The 25,738-nt window shown below is 38.2% G+C and overlaps 1 protein-coding gene across 6 annotated transcripts in view; it reads right to left on the bottom strand.

The window, feature by feature from the left end:
* LOC119772583 (protein diaphanous homolog 3-like) overlaps nucleotides 1-25,738 on the bottom strand; it is a 223,497-nt gene that overhangs the window by 112,206 nt on the left and 85,553 nt on the right. For all 6 annotated transcript variants that reach the window (XM_038269031.1, XM_038269030.1, XM_038269035.1 and 3 more), the window contains 4 exons: nucleotides 24,295-24,389; nucleotides 20,452-20,553; nucleotides 13,494-13,733; nucleotides 5,510-5,639 (listed from right to left, as the gene is read on the bottom strand). In XM_038269031.1, coding sequence (XP_038124959.1) covers nucleotides 5,510-5,639; nucleotides 13,494-13,733; nucleotides 20,452-20,553; nucleotides 24,295-24,389 — 567 coding nt within the window. The remainder of the gene's footprint in view (nucleotides 1-5,509; nucleotides 5,640-13,493; nucleotides 13,734-20,451; nucleotides 20,554-24,294; nucleotides 24,390-25,738) is intronic.

The following is a 25,738-nucleotide window of genomic DNA, read 5'->3' as shown; positions in this document are numbered from 1 at the left end:
AAACTTGATATTAGTACAAAAGCAGAAGTGATCTTTGTGTGTGTTTCAAGCTCTTTCTGGCCAAGCTGTTGTTGCTTTCTCATTCTGAGCATTAAGGCGTGAGTGATTTTTATGGGCACTGGGACCTGAATGCCTCTGGAGTCCAGAGAGGCTGCAGACAGATATAGGGTGTTTTAGAAGAATAATAATTGCAGTATTTGTAGAGGTCAAATCCCCCATTGACATCCTTTTATTACTCTGTCAACCTGCTGTGCAATAAATGAGACGGAGAGAGGAGCAAACAACCACGCATATGCACGGAAAGCCGTACTACAGACAGATCCACCATAGATCATATTTTGATATATGGAAATTAAGAGAGTGAAGAAATTCAGATCTGCCCTGAGAGGCCAAAGCTTGTCATACAAGTGGGACTAGACTGATGGAGCCACAGGCTATGGATGGGATACCTACATAGGAAATCCTGGCAAACACTCGACATGTTGAGCTCCTAAGATACTGCAATCCAAAAGAGCAAAGCAGTCTCTGAAATGTAGCGCAGAAAGCCCTTTCTATATACTTTAAACCTCAGGCTCATCACTCAGACTGCATGAGGTAGAACTACAAAGCAGAGCTTGAACAGCATATTAAACAGCCATCTCAAAGTCGTCGAGTCCTCACATAAGTCCTTAATGACTCTTTAATGCAACAAGCCGCCAGAAACAGAAAAACTTCCACGTCTTTGATGTGTAAAAACTTTCATGCCGGCGTACCTTTTCAGAATCCACCCCAAAAAAAACATTTTTTTAAACAAACATATTTTTTGCGTCAAACAGGTAGGTTTTAGGATGAATTAACCTAGTCTAGTCTATTAGTTTCTCTCAACAGTCGCCTGCCTCCAGTCCGCTTCAGCAGAGTACCACTCAGCTCAAACCATCCTAACTGTCCCAAGCTGCTGCTGTTCATCGCATCCGTGCGCCTTTTGTGATAAGGGAAAGAATGAAAAAGAAAGAAGAACAAAACGACGGAAGGTGAGCAAAACTGAAGCCAAAAACAACAGAGAATGGAGAAGGGAGGGCAAGGACAGACAGACAGACGCTGAGGTGTTGACAGACAGATAAGGAAGGATCCATGTGAAATGACAGAAGCATAAAAAAAAGACTCTCTCACTGTCAGGAGAAATAATGATTCCAGGGCTGAGAAGAAGAGAGGGAGAGCAGAAATAAGAAGACAGGCACGAAGCGACACCCAACTAAAGTACAGTTTTGCCTCTGTGAGAAGTGTGTTTGTGTGTGTGGGGGGGAGAGGAGCTACGTTCCATGTAGTCAAAAAAGCAGCACCCTTCAGAGCTGAAACACAAATCATTACTGCTACCTCTACCCAACCTTGTTTTCATGCCCAGCTAAAGCTCTTTGGTTGGTGTCTATGAATGTAATGCAGCCTTTTAGTAAGTCTACAGTCCTCTCAAATGGCTGTCAGAATTAATGAAAAAGAAGCCACTCAACAGCCCCCTTTGAAAAGAAATGGGATTTGTGTGCCTGAATGCGAGATGTGGCGTAATAAGACACTTAATGTGAGCATGTCATATTGGTACAGAAAGAGGGAAAGACTGTGACAGAGAAAGGGCTCTCCTTCTATACACATGTAAATATACTCAGCTTGATGTCTGTAAAGCAGACATCAGACAGTCTGAAGAAAGATCTAAGAACTGTGCTTCCCATTGATCTTAACCTTGTACTTATTAATCTTGGCCTTGTGGACATGCAGGCTAGTTGGGAGAAATAGACCCACAACAGGGGTGTCATCATCCACTGTTTTGGAAAAAGAACAAATTCAAAAGGAAATCTAAGGGAGTTTTTATGAAGGGAGTCCAAACAATGAAGCCCAACAAATTATCTCCCTATGTTTTCTTCTCCTCACACTTTCCCTCTCTCCCCGCGCCACTAGCAGCAGAGCAGTGGATAAAAATTTTCTTTAGAGCAGGGAGGAAACATGCTGTGACGGAACAAAAATCACACGCAAACAAACACAAACTGCCAACAGACTTCTGCACGCCGCCGCCCGAGAGCCGCCTACAGCAACAACGGACAAAGAACAAGACCGAGTCTCCTTTGACCACCCAGCCGGCTCTGCTTGTCTCTGACCTTTACCGTACTCAAGAGAGTCGGGCCAGATTAAAAGCACTTTGAGTGGAGCCATATTTGTGTGAAAAAAAGAAGAGGGAAAAAAAGCCAAATTGCATTCAAACCAACATAGCAAATCTGAACGTGTTCAAAGAGAAAACTGCTCTACATCTCGATGGCTGACATAACCTGATGTATTTACTAGAGGAAAAAAAAGAAATAAACCTCTAACTTGTAAATGTGCGACAGCTGAAGATTAATGCTGGGATCAAACAGCGGAGCAGATGAACAGAGCGTAGTTTGGATCAAACAGTAAAATAATTAAATATATTGTTTATAGAATCTACAAGCTCTCTAATTTCAAAATAAACCCAAGAGACTTTTGCTGAAGGATAAAGCTTACATAGAAAAAAGCAAAAACAAATGCAAAACAAAAAAGCTTCATTTCAGAGTAGGTAGCCTATTGCTGGTGAAGATTCTCAGTCATCCAGGTCATAATCATACCAAAAAAGAAATGTCCAAGTTCCCATCCAGGAAGCTTTTTCAAGCTGTCCTCTTTGTCCAAAATGTGAACACCTTATGGACAAAGGACATTCTTTTGAGGACCAGAATATTCACATTTTGGACAAAGAAGACAGGTGGTTTGAGAGGGCTGTGAAGGAAGCCATCTATGTTAAGAAAGAAAAAACAACCTTAAAGTCATAGGGAAATCATATTTAGATGTCAAATCATTCTGGCTTAAAAATGTATATAAAATAGGAGTGGAACGGTTCACAAAATCCACGGTTTGGTTCGATTCACGGTTTCGTGGTCACGGTTTTCGGTTCGGTTCGGTATATCTTGATTGTTACACCTAAATCTCATAGAAATTTATGAAATTAATGAAAAAATCCCCCAAAAAATAATGGATTGTAATTATTTTAAATGATCCACGGAAACCCTGGATCATTTCCGTATGTTTTGCTGCTTTGAATTTAATCATCTCGCGCATGCTCTCTACTATCTCCAAGGGACTCAGAGGAGAGCGGACAGGAGCCACAGTGGAGGCTGTAGGCTTTGCTTTGAGCAGCCGGTCTGGAGCGCAGCGGGGGTTGCTGACGGAGTATGAGGGATTCCGAGGTTAGCATGACATGTTGCTGTTAGCATAAACAAAACGTGTTGCACAATGCTTTCACACTGTTGCACTTTTATCCACAACTTTCTTTCCGCTGTCATCATAGGTCACTCTAAATGCAAAGTGGTCCCATACAGCAGACCTATAAAGTGCTGCTGGCGCGTCTTCCAACTCCAGTTCTTTCCCACTCGCCATTCCGACACAATTCTCCACAACAACAAATTTTTTTCCCTGCTACACCCGGCTAAGCTGCTTCGCTTATTCTTCTTCTTGTTTACTACTGGTGGTTGGCTTTGGTCGCAGTAGCGCCACCTTCTGCTCTGGAGTGTAAACGCTTGGCCTATGAGAAAAAGGAGCAGCGCATGAACCGAACGAAACACACTCGAATCGAACAGAGACAGTCGAACCGAACATTTCACGATTTTCATAAATCGTCCCATCCCTAATATAAAAGTACTCTTTATCGGTTAAAAGTTAGAAAAAGTTAGAAAAGTTCTATTTTTAAAGAAAATTCTGTCTTAAAAACTGTGTTTTTTCCCTTATCTTATGCAGGCCAGTTAGTTATACATCAGCTTTTGCACCTAAATTCGGCTTATCATATATCAACGGTCCTCTGTCGATCACATTTTTTCGGTCATAGCATCTTGATTCATATGTCGCAGCTAATATATGCAACGGTTGAAATAAGAATTGTTTACTTTCCCATTGAGTTACATCCCAGTGTTCACGGGTATGGACGTCTGTGTCTTCAGCAGGCGTAGAGCTAACAGAGCTGGCAGCGTTGCGAGGCAAGGGCTCAAACATGTACTGCTGTAAGCCTTCTACACCAAACCAAGCTTCTGTCGCCCTGGCGTCCTCTTCCACAACATCTTCGTCCCCGCTTTCCTCCTCTAAATAAAAAATGTATGACGGAGGAGACTCATCCACGACTTCCCACACAAAACTCTCCGCTGTCCATAGCGTTCCTTGACAGTGTCGTTTCTAAGTGACCGATTTAGTGCTACTTGGCCCCAATGGAATTTCCCAATGGGAACCTACTAGCACTAAGTTGCTAACTGGTAAGCAAAAGGCTTCCGACACAACAATCCCGCCCCCTTGATAAACGTCCATATAAACCAATCATATTTACTTTATTCACTTATGAATGTCTACGACTTTAAACAGAGGGGGTGGACTCAGATTTTAGCTTTCAAAAACCTATGATACAGCGATAGAGTTGATCTCTCCTCGCTACCATTGCAACCCAACCCCCATACAGTGAATTGGAACACCTTGCCTGTTCATCCAGACCATCAATTTAGCAACCCAGTTTTCAGAGACATAGACAAGTATTGGGTATTGCAGGCTAACAAAGAAGTCAAACGACCCCCCTTCCAAAGGGGCGGACCCATTCTTCCCGTTTAATTTGCATTTTTTCTAAGTCAAAACATTTTGATTTTTTGGTCCACTCCATAAAGCCTCAAACTCAACGCCATTTCTGACATTTTGAATTGAAAAACCTTCCCGGATAGGAAGCGAAACATCTTCAAACTTGGAAACAAAGTCCAGTAGAATATTTTTTAACTTTTTTGGAATAGGTAGCCTATTCTATTTTACATTAAACTATATAAACACAAGAAATACCCCAAGTATTCTAACATATAGATGGAAAATAACTTGGAGTATCTTTTAATAACAGCAACCTATCTACTGTGTACCAGCTTAAATAATAACATAAATCTAACTGCTTATACATATTTCAGATAAGGAAATATTTTAAAAAGTGTTGAGGTACATACAGTAGCACCAGCACCTGATTTTGCATGTGAACCCACCTTTCCCATTACATGCTGTGCTCCCATTATCTTGCCCTGCTTTTACTGCATTCTGTTGTCACTATTGTTTATGCCAGGCTGTGATAATTAATGCTCACAATGGAATATGTTGCTAGTGGGTTTTCATGGGAAATTTATAAATTAACACTCACTTCTAAGATTTAATGACACCAGCTGAAGCAGAAACTAGTTGAAAAAAATAACACTAAAGGTTTTTCTACCCATTTAAAATCAAATCTAAAGGGGCTTCCTGACCTACAAACTGAAAGTAAACAAGTGTTGCTTTTCCCCCTTCTCTCATTATATCAATGAACACTTGGTACCAACAATCAGTCCCTCTGTGCTGTCATACTTTGCAGATGAGTTTCAACAACCAACACTTTCAAATCAATAAATCAATAGAAATGTATATATAGGACAGAAAGTATTTACTGTCCACATTTAGTGTTTGATAGTATGTCCATATAAATATTCTGTACCTCTGCTTGCTCGATCCACATGCTCCAACTCGTCAACAAACTTGAGGACATCAGGAAACTGCTCCTCACACACTTCTGCCAAGAAGTGAAGCAATGTGGTCTTCTGGTCTGCAGACTTTGTGTCCTTTAACTGTGAGAAAACGCATAGAAAATCACAGTGAGTCAGGCGGCTCATTTCGTCTGACTGCAGCCCTGATGAAACCAAACCTTTAAAAGCTGGGCATACACTGTGCGGGATAATCAACATTTCATTCTGGGGATAAAATGGTTATTTAAAAACAAACTGAAAAAAACAAATATAAAGAAAACGATGTCATGTTAAACGGATAATTTCTGACCAAAGTTGGCAATTAATTAAATTAATTTTATTGAATATAATACACTTTTTAAATTAAATTTCAAATGCCCATTGAGTAGTTTAACTTATCAATTCAGGCTGCAACTAACGATGATCTTGCAAATTGATTAATCTGTAGATTATGGTTTCGATTAATAATCGGGTAGCAAAAGGTTCCTTAAAGGAGATTTTTTTTTTTTTCTTTTTTACAGAATCAAACCAGGAGAAACGAAAACTTAAATCTTAAATTCAAAATATTTATCTCCTTTTGCAAATTTGGTAGAATTACTGTTCTTAGTGGGTTGCTCTTTCAGCTAAAAGCATGTTTACACTCCAGTTTAGGATTAATCGATTACTAAATTAGTTGGCAATTATTTCAATAATCGATTAATCCAATTAATTGTTTCAGCCCTAATATCAATTGTTATTTAAATGTTGTTTGCAATCTATGAAAGATTCCTGCTTAATTATGAATAACTTGATTTCATTGTTATGAGTTAAACATGCCATTTCTGTACAGCGTTGATTTTCTTTATTTTAAATTTCTTTTATCCTGTGTGATTCTGGATACTTCCATTTGTCTGTCGCTTTTCTGCTGATAAACCTGAATTTCCCCTCTGAGAGACAACAAAGGATATTTCTACACTATTCTATTCTAGAGGCCAAGTGAACCAAAATATTGGCCAGCTACACTGTAACAACTGTCACAGATTATACTCATTTACCTATCACAGTTTAATTCTGGTTTCCATTTGCAACAGCAAAGAAGAGAAGCAACAAAAAAATAAACCCCAAAACTGAGACATGTGCATTACTTCCATTTATAGGATGCAAAATTTAAAGAGACTTTCTGAACACCTGCTAGTTCTGCACCATTTCCGAATAACACACGTGTTGGTTTTTTTTCTTATCAATGTGTCAAACAGTAAAGATGCAGTTAATGACGTGACCTTGACTTTTAACACTTTATTTACATGATTCAAAACATATTAAAAAATTTACGTAACACAAGTGTCAGTTAAAAATCTCTATTAATGTAAAAACAAGTTTCAGCTAAAAATCATTAAATGACGAGCTTGTTAAATAAAGTTAATAACGTGTGAATCTTGGGCATGAAAATGTCTTCAGTACTCCAGTCGATTGTTTTTAAAAGAAAATTTTTTTGAATGCCTTTGACCTGGAAGACTAAGAATCGTTACCAGAAGTCTTCAGCACTAGTAGTTTAGAATAGAAAATAGAAAAGAATAGAAAATCCCTTTATTGTCCCTCAATGGAGAAATTCTGAAAAAAAAAAATAATAATAAATTATGTGCTTTGCTTTTTCATACAGAAAGTGATTTTGTTTTTTTTCATCTGACTGATGTTACTTTTCTTTTGTTACAAAAAATGAAACCCCAAACAATCCTACCATCGTATTTCTGATTGTTTTATTTCTGATTCAAATTCCGTTGTTTTTTTTCGGACCCACCCCGCGTTCTGTTAACAGCTAACTTGTTAGCTATCTGGACCGGGAACCTTTTCTGACCGTTTTAAAATATGCGTTTTAATACAGAACTAAATTCTTCTTTTTTCTTCCCCCCTCCCTCGCGGGAACCTTGCCTGTTGCTAATGTTTACATGCCGCTATTCACTGCCGTTTCTGCTATTTTGGCAGCAACTGACCCCCGCTCCTTTCCTCCTACTATACTTGTGTTTGGGTAGTAAGCGTTCTGATAAGCATGTCATCATAGCTGTCAGATATCGCTGGTGTTGCATGAAACTTACGTTGACAAGTTTATCTTCCCAACCACAGTTGCCGCATGCCAGAAATCCTCCACTACACCGGAGAACTTAAATCTATGCAGTTCCAAACAGTAGATGACTTTATTCCTTTTTTGTGACCAAACTCTTCACTCATCTGTAATTATGATGTCATTTGCCGTTTCGTGTGATGCTGTCGCTTCCCAAACTGCAACCTGAGAGCAATACTGCAGCTACTGAAACTCCAGACAGCCAAAAATGTTATAAATGTTGTTATATAAGGAAAGAAAAGGTTTAATTTATCGCAACAATCCCCAAAAATTCTAATTAGTTCATTGAATCAATTTTTTGCGCAGGCCTAGTGCTAAGCATACTATTTGAAATTAAAACCCATATGAATCTGGCCGAAATCCTTTTTTTCTAAAGGGTTCTGATGTGAGAAAAGTCATCCCAAGAAGAGAACAATTCTGACTTTCAACCTTTCTCCTAAGGCCAGCCATATGGAGAATATAACAGGTTGTTGGCAGATGCAGACCACAAGCAGTACTTGTTGAAAATGTCTGCAGCGTCTTCAGTGTTCCTGTTGGCCTCCTGGTATCCTCTCTGACTTGTTTATGTTTTTTTTTTTCTTCTTTATGTTAGTCTTTGAGAAATGTTCAGCTCCTGTTCCATTTCCCTATTCATCCATATATTCTTTTGTTATAAAGAATTTTGCTGAGATCTATTTTCTTTTGCAACTGATACCTTTGCACAGTAAGAGCATTTTTTTATCTTGTTGGCAATATATTGCTTATCAAATTTCCCACAAGAACTGCTAAAATATTTTTACAATTAAACTGTTTTTTTAAGTAATTAAATGATGGTGCTTCATCAAACTAATAGTTCAAAGATGTGTACATTTTTGCAAGCAGGTCATAGCAACCTTTTATTTTCGACTTTTTTTTTCATTTATGGGATTTTACTAAAGCCACACAGACTATATGGCATTGTAAAGAGAAAAAAGGGAAATCATTTATGAAAGTCTGTCTTTTACATAAGGAAACATGACATTTTAATTCAATTTTTTGAATGGCTACTTTATTAAAGAAAACAGATGTTTATAAAAACTCATTCTATGCTTTGATGCAAGGGGAGAAGGACGCAGTGTAACTCGGCAAATAAAAACATCCCTCAGATGATCAAATGCGCTGACAGGCATTGACTGCAAAAAGCTATATGATTCACATCATTTTCATAGTCGTCAGATGTTTGTGGGACCCCTCGTGACCCTTCAATGGGGGCACCGTATATTGGAAGAAACCAGTTTGCTCAAGATAGAAAAGTTTCATCAAAGGAGCAATCACTCAGAGGGATTTTATATTGATTTGCAGTGACCCGTTCCTCCAAGGGAATAAGTGGACCAAAAGCAGGTTGTCACAGAAAAAAAAGAAAAGATATGTATGAAAACGGAGGATAATAGAGAAATGAATTCTGCAAACCGTATGGGTCTGGCATTCAAGGTTTTCCTTTGATGTGTCACTGCTATGTATGTGTATAAATTGCCTCCTTTTTGGTTTCTGTTTTCCTTCTCCTCAGAAGAAAAAAAGAAGAGAAAATCACAATGTGAGCTTGTCACGGCGGACGCGTCTGCCGCAGCAGACTAAAATTGTCAGACTTTACATGTGTCACTGCAATTTCGCCGATGACATAAGATGGCAGTATCTGTTGGGTAGTATGAGACAAAGAAACTCGTGTCTGAACGCCTGCGTCATAAATGCCAAGTGTTGACAGAGCAACAGATGATTTAATGTCTCATGCTCATGCAGCAGATGCAATTTCACAATGGGGGGACCCCCCCCCCCCCTTTGCACTTGCTGAGGCTCTCTCACCCGCACACAACAATTTTTCAATTTCTCTGATAAATTTCCGTCATTGCTCTTTTACAGTCTAATTCTAAGATGCCTCTCGGTGTCCCCGCTGTGCATCCCTCCTGTGGAGTCTGTTGCTGTGTATCTCTCTAGGTGATCTATTGGTAGACGGCAGTGTACTCAGACCCGCTGGGTTTAATCATGTTTGCATTATCTCCTCTAATCAAACATTCTCATCTCTCTTTTCATTTCTTGCTTCTCCTTTTTTTTCCCCTCCGTTCCTAAAAGCTTTAACGGCTCACTCACAAAAAGGTCCCTCTCTGAATTTAGACGGATGGTAATCATAGATGACAATGTAAACATTTTTTCTTTTTTCCAGCGGTGCTGAGTGCAATTTCCCTGCGCTGTGAAGTGTGTCACAGTATTAAGTTGTCAAACTCTGGGGGAGGCACGAAGGTGATGCCTTCCTCTACATATTGTGTCTGAAACAATGACTCAATATGGTCAGACAACAAGTCGGGGAGTGTGGGGGGGAATCGACACCCTGGAACAGTAGCATTAAACTTGTTTGGAACCCATAATCCACAAACAAACCTCTGCTGATTGATTATGTTATTGTTCTGCTAATGTTTCTAGTCCATCAAATATGCAGGAATCCACATTTGGCAAATGCGCTGGTGTTTATATGAGCATAAGCATCCAAGTCTAACAGGGCAAAGAGGTGGCAGTGACAAATGGCTGCGGTGGCTGTTACTGTGGAAACTGCAGCGCATGTGCCAACAGCTTTAATGTAACCACTGCAGGAGTTTCTCATCCAAAGATTACACCGTGTTTTTGCCCTCACTATCACACAAGGAAACCGGGTGCTCAGTCTTCATCACAGAGTTACACCCATAGGCCATGTGTTCATCCGTGAAGCGTTTGGTTAGACCTGAATGGTGTGTGTGCTTTCAGAGTGATTGTGGCCACACACCCAGTTATCTATTCTGAAAAGGGAGCCTGAAACTAAACATGGCCTCTTTTTGAATTCTTTGATAAAAGCAAACCGATATGTAAACCTTGTCTTGTATGTTTACACATCACTATATAAGGTTTGTTAAGAAAAACAGTAAAGTTATGCAGGATTATTGTATTTTTTAAAGAAATCAGTTTCCCTTGAATAAGATGAGGGCAGAACTGAATTTATCTGGCTTAAATATAGAACACTATAAGAAGGGGATGGAGTTAAATAAGGGCCAGCAGTGAAAGAAAGCTATAACTGATTGTAGACTGATGCTGCAGTTTATCTTCCAGCTGGAGCCCCTGAACATGCAGCTAGACCTACGACAGAATGGTTTCCATTAAAGCTACAGTGTGTAATTTTCAGCGACATCTAACGTCCAGACTGCAGACTGCAGCAACATGAACATCTCCCCCCCACCGCTTCTCCCCCCCAACAATACGGCGAGCGTTACGGGACAAAATGTCTTCCACGACGTCGGAATCACCTACCTTCTCAATTAATGAGGTTTGTTTACATAGATAATTTTACAGATAGTATTTCATTAGTCTGTGTAGGGTATAGATTTGATAATAATAAATATATCCGTTATTTTTATTCTACATCGTTGTGACGTTTTGGTGAGCTGCTTTGCATGGTGATATAAACAGACGAAGTAATTGTAGTCATTAGTTTAACAGCGAGATTGTGTTCGCTGGAAGAATACCGGTATATATTCCCCGTTTACAGAGTCCAAGTCTTGTTTGTGGCACGGGGGTTACAACGCGAGGAAGAGGGAAAAGAAGAGGGCAGAGAGGGCGGGGTGAGCGTGCAGCCAGGGCCAGGCGAGAGAGAGGTGCCAGCGGGGGTTGACTATAGCGGAGGAGGAAAGAATTGAAGATCTCCAAAGGAGCCGGAGAGAAGTAACCGAGGTATATATCCGTAGCTCGCTAATATGCAGCTTCATATATCTGTCTCTCTCACACTCACACACGCCACTATCAGCTGTGGTAATTTTATGAAGCTGTGGCCTTACCTGTCCAAGAGAAAACTGGCAACTTGAGCGTCACTTTGAAAACCTTTTTCCTCCGTCAGTGCCTTCCATCGTGTAAATGCCGTGCCAATGTTGATCCGTGTTTTTTGTCGTTTCTTGTCACGCTTGCGTTTATTCTCGTCGTGTTTCCGCTTCTTAGATGACGGGGGTTCGGTGTCCGCCGCTTTTCGTTGTGATACAGAGTAGGCATGATCCTCCATTCGTCTGATGTTTGGCAACACAGTGCCAAACAGTTTGCAAAGTCACTCACGCCTGCCGCCTTGATCACCTTTCTTGTTACTGAAGCGCAGTATACCTGCTTCTTCTTCTTCTTTGGTTTCAGGCAGACTAAACGCTTCTCAGGCATAATACTGCCATCTATTGTTCAGTACCGTCTCAGTTAATCTCTCAACTTGCCGTAGTTACTTTCGAGCGTAATGGGCGATCTCGCAATCGCTAGTTTGTTGCTTCTGCGCTGCCGTAGCGCAAAGATGTCTGCCTCCATGGCTGCGAGACCCGCTCCTATGTAATTATAAATAACGAATTCTAAGGCAACGTAAATATTATGGTTAAAAGGCTGAGCTCATAGGTGATGATAAATAACATAGTTATGTATAATATATTCAATTTCTGACTTTATATCCCTGTAATTATTACACACTGTAGCTTTAAAGCATATTTCTGTTAGAATGGCCAAAAAATCCAAATGCAAAAGTTTAGCAATAATTTAGAAACAAGTTATAAACATTTGAAAAGAAGAACTGGAAAATATTTGCGTATCTAAATGTGTTAAGTAGCTGCTGACATTTTGAGAGCTTCTCCAAACCAATAAACATGGGGATGGAGACAATAACAGTTTTCTGCCATTTTAAATAACCGTGCAGTTTTTTTTTCTACCATTTTAAACTTTCTCCCTTATGTCTGCTTATATACCTTTGGGCATTTTGTCTGACCATGAGCTCCCCTCTCAGTATTGATTATTGTCCCAAAGTGTAACATACTGTACGATAAATATTATATTAATTTGAGCTTTTATTTCTTAGGCATTTTATGCTTGAAATCTCAAATAAAAACAACATATGTATGTTTAGATACAAAATAAAATCATTTTATAAACAAATATTTATACAACTGGAGTACGTCCCTTATAATCATATTTAAACTTGGTGAATTGAAAACAAAATACGGAACAAAAACTATAGTTAAACTGAATTAATTAGTTTTACTTTGTTTTCATCAAGAACTCTGAGCTGCTTTGATCGGCTCTGATAGCTCATTTTATTTATTTATTATTTATTTTATTTTATTAAATATACTCTAATAATCCCAGAGGCAAATTACTTCTCTGCATTTAACCCATCCCCTTGGGGAGCAGTGGGCTGCCATTGTGCGGCGCCCCTCCCTCAGTGTAAAAAAAATCAAAACTATGACAAAAACTTTATTGATAAAAGCTTATTTCATTTTTCAATTTGGTCCTCACAAAAAAAAAAAAAAAATACAGATCCCAGCCCTATTTTATTTTACTACCTAATAAAATATTTACCCCTTGCAATGCACTGACGGACCACTAGGGGTACTTGCTCCCCTGGTTGGGAATCACTGATATAATAGAATTGCCCAATTTGGGACAATAAAGAATTACTCTGCTCCATCTATTTGTCAATATTTTACTAGCTTCATCTTATGTTTTTACTTTCTGAATAAAAATTTCAAAGAAATAACCTTCTTATTTTTAATTTAATTCCTAATTATAACTAATATCTTGTATGTCTACAAAACAAAACATTAATTTCATGAAATATATCACAGAATAAAAAAAAAAGGAAAGCAGTGGTGAGTGGGAGCAGGTAGACCATTTTCAGGTACTTCATTTAACATCAGTCAATCTTTTGTTATTTCCATCTCCAGTGTCAATCTGCAAACACAGCTTTATAAAATCAATATTCAGGATCAAGAGCTTTATTGAACACGCGTCACTCATGTTGTACCAGTGCCAGTGGGGTTAGAAATGACTGCAGGGTGTGTGTAAAAACTCAGGTCAGTATTTACCTTGCAAAGGGAGCTGAGGTCAAAGCCATATGACTGGGCATTACGAGAGCCTGCGTTCATGTAATTTCCCAGCAGCAGCACCAGCTCCAGCAGGCGGCCAAAAGCACGGCTCTTTCTGACCTCTTCACACGCTGCATTTACTGCCAGGATATCTGGACGCAGGTTGTTAACTTGCTCCTCGAACTGGAGTCGGAAAAGGATGTGGCTAAGGCGAGGCCGCAGCCGTTTCATGCTGCTCATCTGTGACAAGAAAAAACAAGGATCGTTACGACCGGAAAATGAATGGGGCAAAACTGAAAGAAACAAGGAGGAAAACTGGATAAATAAAAGAAAATATAGAGAAAGGAGCCACTTCAGAGAACATACTCAGACTTCAAAATATCTACAATTACATTTTTTGGCACTTTCAACATATAGCCGATCTCATTTAACACACATTTATGCAACCTGCATGCAGGAAAGTGTTGCTAGGCGGTGGTAATAGATGCTGGCATTGATTTGATTTGAGTCCCAGGTCTGGTAAGTTAATTGTGGAGTTAGTGTCCATATAGGCCAGGCAGCAGAGGGGGTGGAATATACAATAGCCTGCCTTGGATTACCACTCTCACACAATTAGAGAAAATTGAAAAATATTGCATTGGGCCCAAGACCTGGCCACTCCAGTGATTGTGTACGTGTGCTGAGGGGGGGGTGAGAAGGAGGGACGCAGGTTCCTATTGTCTAGTTTAAACAACAGCTGGCTGTGTGGTTTGATGTTCTCCATTGAGGGTTTAATTATAGCTACTGTAATTTTATGAAATAACTATTTCGGAGAACGGCTGGGTGAGTTTATTCGTGAGTGTCAATGTAATCGCATGAAAAAAAGAAAAAAGAAGAAAACTATTTAATAAGACTAAGAATAAAAAGACACAATAGAATGAAAAGTGAAGCTGGAGTGAAGACAAGATAAGTTGTGTAATATGTGTTTGACGGCAGTGAGATCATGAGGAAAGAGAGCAAACAGCATCACGCCATCAGTGTGAAAGTATATTGTTGCCGGATAAGCAGCACCAGCGAGACGAGGCTTACCAAAAGGAATAGGAATTTAAGAAAAAGTGACAATGATCAAAATTATATTTAGATATATTTTGAGGATGAAAGATTGAACATGGAGGAAAACATTTTGTGCCAAAGTTCTTTTTTGTTTTGTTTTGTTTTTTTGTTCAACTCTGGATATGATGTTTCTGCGAGCTGACTAATATATGTGAATGCTGTCGTTCCATCATTTGTTTGAGATAAGGGTAAACACATAGACATAACAAATCAGCACCGGCTTCTCCTAATGAGGCCATGCTCCCATAAAAAAAAAAAACAAGAATTGTTGAATTCTCGGCTTTTCATTGGTATTTTTGTTGAATGTCTATACTTAATGGATCATATTTTAAGCAAGCAATGGAGTGTACCACTGGGAATAAGCAGACTTTCTCTCCTATTGTTTTGAGCTTACAGATGCGCAACCATAGATTCTTTTCTCCCTCCAGCAGCGATCTTTTGACATTCAGGGTTTTATGCTCACTGTAAAAACAACAATAGCTTTAAACTCTTAACACTTATTTAGTAAACCATGCATTTTAGATAAACAGAGGCTAGAGATTAAAGAGTCATGAGTTAAACTTTGTGGAAACGCCTAAAAACAAGTTGTTTAAGACGATGATACCCATCCCAAAGCAAAGAGATTTATCTTGGCTTTTAATAACGGAAGCAAACAATGGGCAGGTGCAGAGGAACAGCTGGTAAAGGCTGCATCATTGCTTGCCTTTCAGGCACAGACCACTGATCATTTATCTGTCTCGCGCCCTGCAGCTTAGAGATGTTCAGAGGGTTACCACCTTGCCCATCTGACCAGAGCCTATGCTCTTGGCTCAAATTAAGCTATGATTAAATATATGATGAATTCAGCTAACTGTAAGTGCGTATTTCAGCACAGTGAAGGTGTACGGAGAGCAGCTGTGAGACGACTAATAAGCTCTATTTTCTAAATTGGTTAAGACGGCCATGACAGTAAGAATTTATAGTTATCATGTAAGAGAACACATCGGTGCTGTAACTGCTGCATATTTAGGTCTCCTTGAGTGGAGCATTTGTGGTCCAATATATAAATTATACTGTATTAAAATGGATAACAAATATGGGGACAGTTTTCCGATATCATGAAACATATTTTGGTGCCTTTATTCAAAAGGTGAGGCTCAAACTATTAAGATTTATTACAGACAGAGTGCTATATTCTACCATCTGTTTCTTTTTTTTTTTTTTTTATCAACATGGTGCAGACGAATGCTGCAAGTAACGTTTATTTTGCAAATCCTTTAATCTGTTGATTATCTTTTTCGACTAATCGAATTGCCAAAGGTCCCTTAAAAAAGATTTTTTACTAAATTAAACCAGGCGAAAGTACAACTTTTCCACTTGAGTTATTTATAGAGCATAATGACAGAGAAAAACATATTTTTCATCTTAAACGCAAAGTTTTTATGTATTTTTTTTTTTTATTTTTATTTTTTTTACAATTTTGATATAATTACTGCTCTAATTGGGTTGTTCTGTTAGCTAAAGGCATGGTTTAGAGCAGAGGTCACAGATAAGCAGACCGAGGCCGGATCCGGACCCACCTGCTGGCTAATCTGAACCCAACCTGAATTAAAACATTTCTAAAATACTGCATGTTGACCGTCGACAGTGTCTAACTTCACTTGCGCCGCTTCTCCTGTTAACATGGTAAAGCCCTCCAGAGCGTTCCGGACCAGGCTGCACGTGATACAAATCAGCCAATGAGCTTTGTCGGTCTTTTAGACACAGCAGGCAAACCTGTGGCAAGCTGCAATGGGGGAAAGAAGAAGACAAAGAGAAAAAGAGAGCAGAGAAAGTGTGGACTGCTGTAAGAACAGAAGAGAACTAGTGAAAGAAAAGTGAAATGGTGCTGAAAGGTGACCCTGCACATTTTGAGCATGTTTGGCTCAACCTACTGCTGTGAAGCAGGATTCTCTACCATGAACATAATCAAAAATAAATATTGCTCACGAATGAGCGCCTTGATATGTGCTTGAGAATGGCTTTGTTGCCATTCAAACCCAGGTTTAAAAACATTACAGGGCAATGTAAAGTTTCCTTCTCTGATTAACCCATAAAGAAAAAAATAAATAAACGGTCAGTTCAGGTGTTTTATAAAATATCAGGAAATTGTTTTTCTCTACTTTAAAAAAACACTTTCGATTTTTATTTTATTTTTTTTTTTTTTATGTATTTAACAATTCAATATATAACATGGATGCATAAAAACCTAATTTTATTTCAGATTTAAATTCTGTTTAAAGTAACATTATATTTAAAAATGTCTTCGGACGTTTACTGGCTGTTGAATTTCTTTATTCGGACTCCGCTTATTTTTAATTGGTTACCCCTGCTTTAGAGTCTCTAGGCTCCAGTAAGCGATAAATCGATTACTAAACTAGTTGATGATTATTTCAATAATCGATTAATCAGGATTAATCCGATTAATTGTTTCAGCCCTGGTGCAGACTAATGGAAAAAGAAAATTCAATCCTTAGTAACATTTTCAACATTCAAATTTTCTATGTCTGATCACTGAACAGGTGCTATCATCTACAGTCCAGCATTCTACCCTCTGCATTCATGCAGCATCACATGGAGCATCAGCTTTGTTACTACTGAGGTGTTCAGAAAGCCCAGAATGCATTGCTGTGTCTGGTGCATCTCATCTTAATTATGAAAATAGCCTATAGATTACCCTCAGGTGAGTTTGTTATCCAATGAAAACACAGTAATAATGTGGCAATTCAAACAAGTATCTTATAATGTGAGCAGTTAAAGCAGCATGTGACTCTAGGACTCCTGATTTCCAAAAACATCATTCTAATCTAATCACATTATTTATATACACTAAGGAACCGTCAGCCATTTTTTTGTTTTTGAAGTTCAGTTATCATCCCAGGTTCAGAAGTGGATTAACACTTTTCTTAACAATTCTCTAAAGCTACAGCTACTCATGCTGCCTGTAAACATTTTTCTAACTGCATGTTTTCCTTCCACTCGACTTCCTAACAGCCAGCTGCCATAACATCAACCAGATGCCAGACAACTTTCAAAGCATAAAATGGTATGTGCTATATAGAATAACATGTTTGTATTCTCTGTTTTTAATGGTATTATTACTATTGGTATTATAAAATTTTTACCTTCACATAAATTTTATTGTTGTTGTTATAAACCTGAGTCATCAATATAATCAGTAATAAACACTTGGAATATAGCACTGGGTGTATCAATCCATATAATAAGAGTTTCACTGTCTGAACTGAAGCACTAAAATAAATGAACTCTGCGATTACATTTGGGTTTTATTGAGACACCTGAGTTAATGTTTATGCAGGAGTCTGTCGTGTCAATGTTTCAAAATTATGCATGCGATTCGATGCGAGAAATGAAAATAGTGAAAGATTTTACTTATTTTTGAGGTTTGTCACAAAGAAAATCTGTTTAAGTAAATATTATTAATAATATCCACCTGCAGAAGATGCATGCTGTTGCTACAATATACCAAGCTGTTCAGACACCATGTTTCTCTCATAGACATTACAGCCACACAATGAGACATAAAGGAAGCCTCTATCAAACTTTGAGGGGAGAAATACTGAAAATATACAACACAAAATCATTTGCATAAATTTTTTTTCTAATAGCTTTTATCTAAGGTGAAAACTATGATGAAGCTAACCCATTACATAGATTACAGGCATGTCTTGAAGATATAAAAACCTGGATGACTTTTAACTTTCTGCTCCTGAATGCAGACAAAACAGAAGTTATAGTCTTTAAAAAGTCCAGAGTCTTTAAAAAGAAGCTGATTAGTCAGTTACATCATTTGGATGGGATTAAATTGATCTCGGATAAAGTAAAAAGTCTGTGTGTTATTTTTGATCAGGACCTGTCATTTAAATCCCATACCAAAGAGGTTTCTAGAATTTCCTTCTTTCATCTGCACAATATTGCAAAATGTGAAATATCCTGTCCAGGGGTGACGCTGAGAAACTAGTCCATGCATTTGTTTACTTTAAGGTTGGACTAGTTCTGATGAAAATTAAAAGGGGCGATCATATCTCCTATCCTTGCTTCTCTTCATTGGCTTCCTGAATCCAGAAAATAATTTAAAATCCTCCTTCTCACATATAAAGCCATAAATGGCCAGGCTCCATCTTATATCAGAGATCTGATTGTTCCTTATGTTCCTAACAGAGCACTTCGCTCTCAATCTTCAGGTTTACTAGTTGTTCCCAGAAATTTTAAAAGTAGAATGGGCTCCTCTCCTGTGGAACCAACTACCAGTTTTAGTCCGTGAGGCAGACACCCTGTCTACATTTAAAGGTAGTTTTAAAACTTTCCGTTTTTAAAAAAGCTTATAGTTAGAGTGGCACAGGTTATCCTGAGCTATCCCTGTAGTTATGCTGCTATGGACTTAAATTGCTGGAGGACAGAGGGACCCCTTTTTCATCATTCTATCTCTATTCACCCATTCTGCAGTATCTTTTAGTCCAATCTCTAAGGTGCTGCTGTCTCTACTTTATCTCATAGTAGCTTCACCTCTTCTGTTCCTGTTTGGCTGTGACACCACCTTGGAGAGAAATATCAGCTGTGATGCTGCCTTCAAAAACTTTGTATATAGATGTTCGAGATTGGGCTGTTTTTCAATGTAGTCCTGTTTCTCTGACTGGCTGGATGTGCTCTCTTCATCCTCTGACATGGGAGCTAGCTCAGAGTTCGTCTGCCTGGCTGTGTGTTTCCTGGATGGGGCCGCCCTTTACAGTTGCCTTTTGTATCTTTAATTCTGTCTCCCTGAACTCTAGTCGGCCTCAGCAGATGGCCGCTCACACTGATTCTGCTGGAGGTTTCTTCCTGTTAAAAGGGAGTTTTTCCTCTCCACTGTCGCTACAAGCATGCTTAGTGTGAGGGATTGCCTTTGAGTCGATGCAATCAACGGGGTTTACTTAGATAGAAAACTTTGAATAAATTTGACGGATGATCTGGTGAGCTGTAAAGTCCCTTGAGATGACATGTGTTGTGAATTGGAGCTATATAAATAGAAAACACAAGCTGCTTTAGACTTACACAAAAAAGGAGACAAACAGGATTTACCTAGCTCAATTTTACTATGGCTAAAAAGAAGGGTGTCTAGGTATCTAATATCTGTTTCCTCCCTTTAGTCAATCAACAAAGAACTATTCCGTGCGAGTACAATACAAAGGGCAATAAAGTAACATATTACACGTTTCTGTCAGAATTTAAGTTGCTTAAAATACAAAAAGCCAACTGTATCCTTTAAGTATTAAACCAAATAATCCTTCTTCGGAAAGTCTTAAGGAAAATGATGCCGACATAATAAGGTAGAAATTGCTGCTCCTTGATGTGCATAAATTAGTCCACAGGTGTCCTGGCTCTTTTCCTAAATTTTAAAAAGATAGAATTTTAAAAAGCACTGGATTATGTTAATCATATGAAAGCACTCAGTATGTGCCTGTGCGTGTATTAGTGTTTTCATAAAGACAGCAACTGAGATGCAAAAAAAAAAAAACAGACAAGTTTAGATTAACATAAAATTAACCAAGTAACAAACATGTCTCTTAAATGTCTTATGTTCTGTCTATACGATTCATCCTACACTTAATTAGTACCATGTCGCTAAAGGTAAGAGCAGAGGTCCTGAATCATCCAAAATGCCATAGTGTAAGATAAACCCTCGATTATTCGGTTCATTTCTATCAAAAAAGGGGGGTAAAAAAAAAAATCATAGGCTTGTCTTGTGCATGTTATAGAATAGTAGAAATTGACTTTAAGTCATGCTGACAGCCTCTGTGTTTATGTGGGTGGGTGGGTGGGTGTGTGTGTGCGTGCGTGAGCAACTCACCACAACCCCGAACTGCTCAGGCTCTGACAAGTTCGAGTACTCGTTTTTATATTTGGCCAACGCGTTCAGCTGCTCCTGCTCTGGGAGGTGCTTTACAAGGTTCTGCAAACAGTGTGAAAAAGACAAGATGGAAGCAGACACAAAAACAATACCAGGCATTTTTTAAATTCAATTAACAGACAAGATACTTTACACATTGATTCCTGTTTAACATTTGAACTTAGCTTCAAATTGAAGGCATTTCACTAACTACAGGGTTGCTCTCCATGAGTTTTAAGGGCTAATTAGATGCCCCAATAAAGCTAAAGAGCTGTTGTACCAAAAACATGCTCTACATACATAACGTCATATTTTGGTTGCAAGACAACAGCAGAGAACTTAGTACTGCTGATGTTAAAAGTGGGAAAAATGCCATTCATGTATTCATACTGTGGATACACCACAGTTTTCTATGAATAAATCCTTTTATGTCGCAGGCAACATTTGCAGTCTTTTGTGGAGAAATAGTTCAGGTGCCTGGAGTCAAAACAAATGAAGACATGTCTATTAATGAAGCTTCTTTCATTGATGCAGCATAATTGCATTTGCTTTAATGACTATTAATTGAACGAATGAATTATTCAATGTGTACATCTATATTTCAGGTTTGTTTTTATTTGTTTCAACTCAGTCTACACACTAGACAGCAACATAATCTAAAGCCTTCAGAGGCATCCATTAACCTCACTGTTTGGTGCAAAAATAGTCAGCCAAAAAGCCAATTAAAAAGTTAATTCAGTAAACTGTCTTTTAATCTGTTTCGCAGAGAGTTGTTAGTCTTGTTTTTTTTTTTTTTTTTTTATGTATCCCATATGCTGATGCCTGAGTTTTGTAATTATCTTATATTAACAACCTTTTCTGGCTGGCATAAATTAAAAGAAATCCAATTAAGAAAAAGAATGCTCAAAATTCATTTAAATCAGTATCCCAGAGTAGCAACTTTATCCAAGATGCCATGTAAAGACAGTCAAATATTTAGTCAATATAGTGATAAATTTGAGCTGTAATCATTCAATGTCAAATACAAGAACAAAGGGAGGGATTTCTAAGTGCATAATAATATACAGAGTCTAGTACCTAAAGGAATCTATATTCTGCTGCTCCTCTCACAGGCTGCTAATCTGATTTAGCAGCCAACATGATACTTTCAGGCTTTAGAGGGGTCCCCTCCTCTCTCTCTAGCTGAGGTAGCTTTGCATGTGTGCTAAAACAAGGGGCAGTTTTAGGACAGATTCTCTTTATTCATACTTCTCCCCCTTAGAAATATAAGTTAAGCATGTTCTAATGGTTCTCCTATCCTTTTTGCAATGATATTAATCTCCTTCATTCACCAAAAACTTTGATGGCATGACTAATCAGCATTAAACAGTATTCAGGCAACATTGAAGGCCCGGTGGCGCCAGAGTGCGGCAGCCTCGCTTCTGTCAGTGAGCCCCAGGACAGCTGTGGCTACAATGTAGCTCACCGCCATCAGTGTGTGAGTGTGTGTGTGAATGGGGGAATGACAGAATGTAGTGCAAAGCGCTTTGCTCAAGTCTCCTGACTAGGGCTGGGTATTTTCGCCAAAGTCCTAAATCTATTTGATTTTGATTCATACAGTTCTAAATCGATTAATTGCAATTTGATCCGTTTTTACAATGATGAAAGTGGTTCAACTGTGTTTCAAAATACTCATGTATTTTATTTTTTCCTGTCATATTAAACACAAAGTGCAAACTTGTAAATCAGACAATTTAAACTTGAGATGTGAACAAAACTGTATCAAAAGTGCAAACTTGTTTGTGAAAAACTGAAGCCTCACTCGAGCAAGCAGACGTGACACAGCGGGGGACACAGCAGACACGCGTGAGCTGCATTATCTTCGCTGCACAAACTATATTTGCAGCATTGTCTTTAACAGGGTGTTTGCTGGTCAGCCCCAATTGGTTAATGTCTTCAGTCAATGTATTCGCTATATTTGCAGCTATCTGGCTTGAAGTAATCTTGAGTGCATCTTTCCTGCTCATTTGAATCGATCTCATTCCCTATACATCGATTTTGCAAAAATGTAAAGGAATCGATTCAAAATTGATTTTTTTACCCAGCCCTACTCCTGACTTGACCAAAGTGCTATAGAAGTACAGGCCATTTACCATTTACCAACATTTACCTGCAGCTGAATCCCAGAAAGGTCTCAATCAGCCGATTCTCAAACAAATCAGAGACAAAACCTGCGTATTTTAGCATTGGATGACCACCAAGTTAAAACTATTCTGGTGAATTAGAATTAGCTGGATGTACATTTTGGAAAACATTTTTTTTTTTTACTTTAATGAGCAATGGGATTCTGACCATCCATATAAATCTGCCCTTAGAGCTTCAAACTGTATAGTGTATGTAATAACACACAAAGCATGCACTTTATTTACTTTTATGGAAATACTAAAATATTCAGGATTGTTCCTAAACTGTGCTACATTACAGAAGAACAACTTCAACTTCCCACAGCTTTTAACCAGCCATCGGGTCAAAGGTCAAACAGGGCAAAAGTTATAACCAAAGCATCAGGATAATTTGAAGGCAAAGACAAGAAGCCCTTTGCCACTGTGGAGGATGCAGGATACTAACATGTTATTTAAATACTCAGGCCTCTGAATATTATTCCTCCAGATAACACTTCGATAAGCAAACATACAGAAACTACGAGAAAGTGTCAAAATGTTTTCAGGACGCAAAAAAAGAATATCAAGAAAAAGCTCCTCTTAAAAGGTATAAGGCACTGAAGTTTATAAGGCGCACTGTTGTTAGATAAAATGAAAGGCTTTTAAGTACCTTTAAGGGCTTATAATACGGTAAATATAATAATTGGTTCTATAAATCCTTTGTGCCTTAAGTGACTTTGAACATTTCATTTTGTGTTGCACAAAATTCAAATTAAAAAAGATTTTTGCTGTTAAAATACATTTTAGCAGCAAAAATCTTTTTAATTTAAATTGACTGTATCAAAGCATACTGTCATAATGAGTGACCAAAATGCAAAACTACCTTCCTGTTTCTGTTTTCCATGTGTCTATACATATAAATATCTTTTAAATCCACAAATGTTGCATTACCATCCCTGATGCATGGCTTTTGTGCAGCGTGTATAAAAATAGAAGAAAAAACAACAACAAACAGATGGAGAACCAGGTGCAAAACCTTGACCCAGAACTGGGAACCAAGATGCGGATCTGGTGACCTATTCTGGCATGTAATTAGGCTTCTAAAATAAGAAGGAAATAAACCGATTAGGTGAAGGAGAGAAAATATGGGGAGATGAAATGAGCTGGTGTTAATGGGCGTTATACAGATGATAAGAAAACTTTATGTCTCAACATAAAACAAGAAAGCAGAACACAAAAAGCAGCGACAGGTGAAACAGCCTTGGTAAACACCCACAATATATTTCTTTGTTTATAATTTACAGTCTCCTTCTCTGACCGAACAGTCACCAATGAGGGTGTATTTCATATCTGGAGATGTCCAATGTTTCAGCCTCGAGCTATGCTCTGTTTTAAGGTTGCCAACTAATGAAGACGACAGACAGGAGTTGGGGCATGAACCTATGTAGTTGTGTAGGAGCAGAGCTGCACAAGAAATCCAATTCCAGCCTCAGGTATGTAGATGCATATTGTCAGATGAGTTACTTTCCTATATTCTTTCCATCTCAGTTGAATATGACCCGATTTACTGTAGGCGGGTCAGCAAACATTTACACTCATACTGCAGAAAAAAAAGCCATAGCTTCAAAAATCTTTAAAAACTTTATGGAAATCTCATCTTTACCTGGATCATTGGTTCAGTGAGCTGCTCCTCATCCACTTCCACTATCATGCGGCGGATTTCCTGATAAGGCATGCGGTAGGAACCCAGGAAAATTGCTAGAGAGAGAAAAAGAAATAAGAAAACAAATGGTTTTGCACATATTGGAATGATTCACAACGGTGCATTTTCAGTGAAGAAAAATGAATGAATGAATTAGAAAAAGTTACAAATAATAGGGGAAGAAAAAAAAAGTAAAAAATAGACTGACAGAAAACAAAAGAGCCAAAGAACACATTACAGAACACATTAAGTAAATGAAGTTGGAACCAAAGAAAAATCCAATTAAAGCTGCATCGATGTAGTCCATCAGACAAAACTATTTTCAAATGTCTAATTTTAAAAAGTATAAATAGCTAAGATCCTACATCAAATGTGTGATCAGGGATAAGATGGGTAATGGCTTGTCAGGGTAAGACATTATTGTGTTTGGGGAAAATTATAAAAAAGAAAATATAAACACAAGGCAGAGGATTTACTACAAAGATATAAAAATAAATATGATAGCTTGTCTCCATCTTAATGGAGTGTAAAGAAATCCATAGTTTGACTTCGAATGATATATAGCTGAACCGATACTCACTCTCCCAAACAAAATATGAGTATAGATTGCCCGTTATCTGCTTCCAATTAGACATATTAAACAACATTTCACTTTTTTATCATACAATAGGACATGGATCACTTTTTATTCCCTTGTTTTACTGCTAGCTTAATTTTTACTGAAAAACCTAACAATCTCAATAAGGTGGTGGTTTTATATCAAATGAGCCTTAAAGCAGGGAAGAAAATAGTACTTCACAACTTATTAGTGTTAATTTAACTGAAACGTAAAAGTGAAGCACAATTGAAATCAATCAAAAAGAAAATAACTCCCATACATATTACCAAGCTTTTAGACCCTTTCCCTCCTATGGTGAAGTGCATACAGTAAACCTGCCCACTCTCCCCAGCTTTTTACCCCACTTGTTTCTGCTCTGCAGTTTCCACTGCTTGATTTATCGCTGCTACTGGGCTGATTAGTCCCATTTTCTTTTAATGCATGAAACAAAGGTCAGAGCTCCCCTCCATATAAGCCAATGAGGTGCAAAGATCTGACGGTGCTTAAGAGATCAGCAGGATTCTCATTAATGCCGGGTGCCTTTTTAAAACGATCATTTAAGAGCTAGGCATACATGTGCAAATGCATTAGTGTGTACATAACGGGGGAGAAAGAACCAGAGAGAAAGAGAGAGAAAGATCTATGGTATCATGCGCCGTAGCTTTTCCTTTTTTCTTCCTCTTAATGGATCCTTAACATCGTTAATTAGCTCAGTGTGAGGAGATGAGTCACAAGTATCAACGACCAGGTTCACAGTGAGTGTCATCTTGTAATAACTGCTATGGCAACAAGCAAAGGCACAACAAA

This window comes from Cyprinodon tularosa, unplaced genomic scaffold (assembly GCF_016077235.1).
Source record: "Cyprinodon tularosa strain WSP-4 unplaced genomic scaffold, ASM1607723v1 ctg717, whole genome shotgun sequence".
NCBI classification, from domain to species: Eukaryota; Metazoa; Chordata; class Actinopteri; order Cyprinodontiformes; family Cyprinodontidae; genus Cyprinodon; species Cyprinodon tularosa.
Note: the sequence above shows the minus strand (reverse complement) of the source record. Positions and strands in the feature narration are given on the sequence as shown.